Source organism: Frankliniella occidentalis, unplaced genomic scaffold, assembly GCF_000697945.3.
Source record: "Frankliniella occidentalis isolate FOCC.00 unplaced genomic scaffold, Focc_3.1 Scaffold163, whole genome shotgun sequence".
In the NCBI taxonomy this organism is placed as follows: Eukaryota; Metazoa; Arthropoda; class Insecta; order Thysanoptera; family Thripidae; genus Frankliniella; species Frankliniella occidentalis.
In genome coordinates this window covers 78467-79490 of record NW_026267289.1, presented here as the reverse complement: position 1 = coordinate 79490, position 1024 = coordinate 78467, and the positions used below count along the sequence as shown (strand labels likewise).

At 50.9% G+C, this 1024-nt stretch overlaps 2 protein-coding genes across 4 annotated transcripts in view; one reads left to right on the top strand and one right to left on the bottom strand.

Annotated features, from left to right (window-relative positions):
• Positions 1–1012, bottom strand: part of LOC113217143 (gastrula zinc finger protein XlCGF57.1-like) — a 3028-nt gene extending 2016 nt beyond the window's left edge. The window contains exons 1-2 of the mRNA XM_052271473.1: positions 628–1012; positions 282–520 (exon numbers count right to left, since the gene is read on the bottom strand). Coding sequence (XP_052127433.1) covers positions 282–520; positions 628–725 — 337 coding nt within the window. The 5' untranslated portion in view covers positions 726–1012. The remainder of the gene's footprint in view (positions 1–281; positions 521–627) is intronic.
• LOC113209070 (uncharacterized) overlaps positions 1–1024 on the top strand; it is an 89448-nt gene that overhangs the window by 83807 nt on the left and 4617 nt on the right. The gene's annotated exons all lie outside the window — the stretch shown is intronic.

Here is a 1024-nt window from a genome sequence, read left to right as displayed (position 1 = left end):
GTGCGTTTGGAGATGTGTACGGAGAGTACCACTCGTTGTGAATTTCTTGTTGCACACAGAACACTCGAACGGCTTCTCCCCAGTGTGCGTTCGGAGATGTGTGCGGAGATTACAACTCGTCGTAAATTTCTTGTTGCATACTGAACACTCAAACGGCTTCTCCCCAGTGTGCGTTCGGAGATGTATACGGAGATTACCTCTTTGCGTGAATTTTTTGTTGCACACAAAACACTCGAACGGCTTCTCCCCAGTGTGCGTTTGGAGATGTATATGGAGATGACCACTTTGCGTGAATTTCTTGTTGCACACAGAACACTCGAAGGGCTTTTCCCCAGTGTGCGTTTGGAGATGTTTGCGGAGATGACCACTTTCCGTAAATTTCTTGTTGCACACAGAACACTCGAAAGGTTTCTCCCCAGTGTGCGTTTGGAGATGTCTGCGAAGAGCACCACTTTGCGTAAACTTCTTGTTGCACACAGAACACTCGAAGGGCTTCATGCCGCTCGATGGCACGTAGTTTCTGTAAAATACAGATTCAATATTTACATACGAGACATTCCTTTTAAACTACTTTCTGCATTTACAATTAGTGATCTATAAGATAAGAGACAAGAGGGATGTTCTAACCTTTTTGATTTTGCTCCGTGACCGCTCTGGCTGTTGGACGCGCCTCGACTGCCTGTCCGCGTGTCGACGCGTCCAACTGCGCTCGCGGCGCCTCGCATTCCGCTAGGCTTGCACTCTGTGTCCGTCCGTCCTCGCCCTCCTCGTGTGCTCTGGGTGAATGCGGATGGGGACGGGGAAGGGGAGCGGGGAGCTGACAGGGGTGCGGGTAGGCCAACCCGCAAAACAGCTGTGTGGAGCCAGCGGCCCGCCCTCTCCCGGCGCTGTAGCACGCCGCACCGAACGCACCTCTTGGTGGAGGCTTCTGTATTGTTAACGCGTGGACTTTCTCTGCTTGTAATACACAGTAATACTCTGTAATAGTGTAATACCTCGCAATACGCGTAACGTAATATACGGG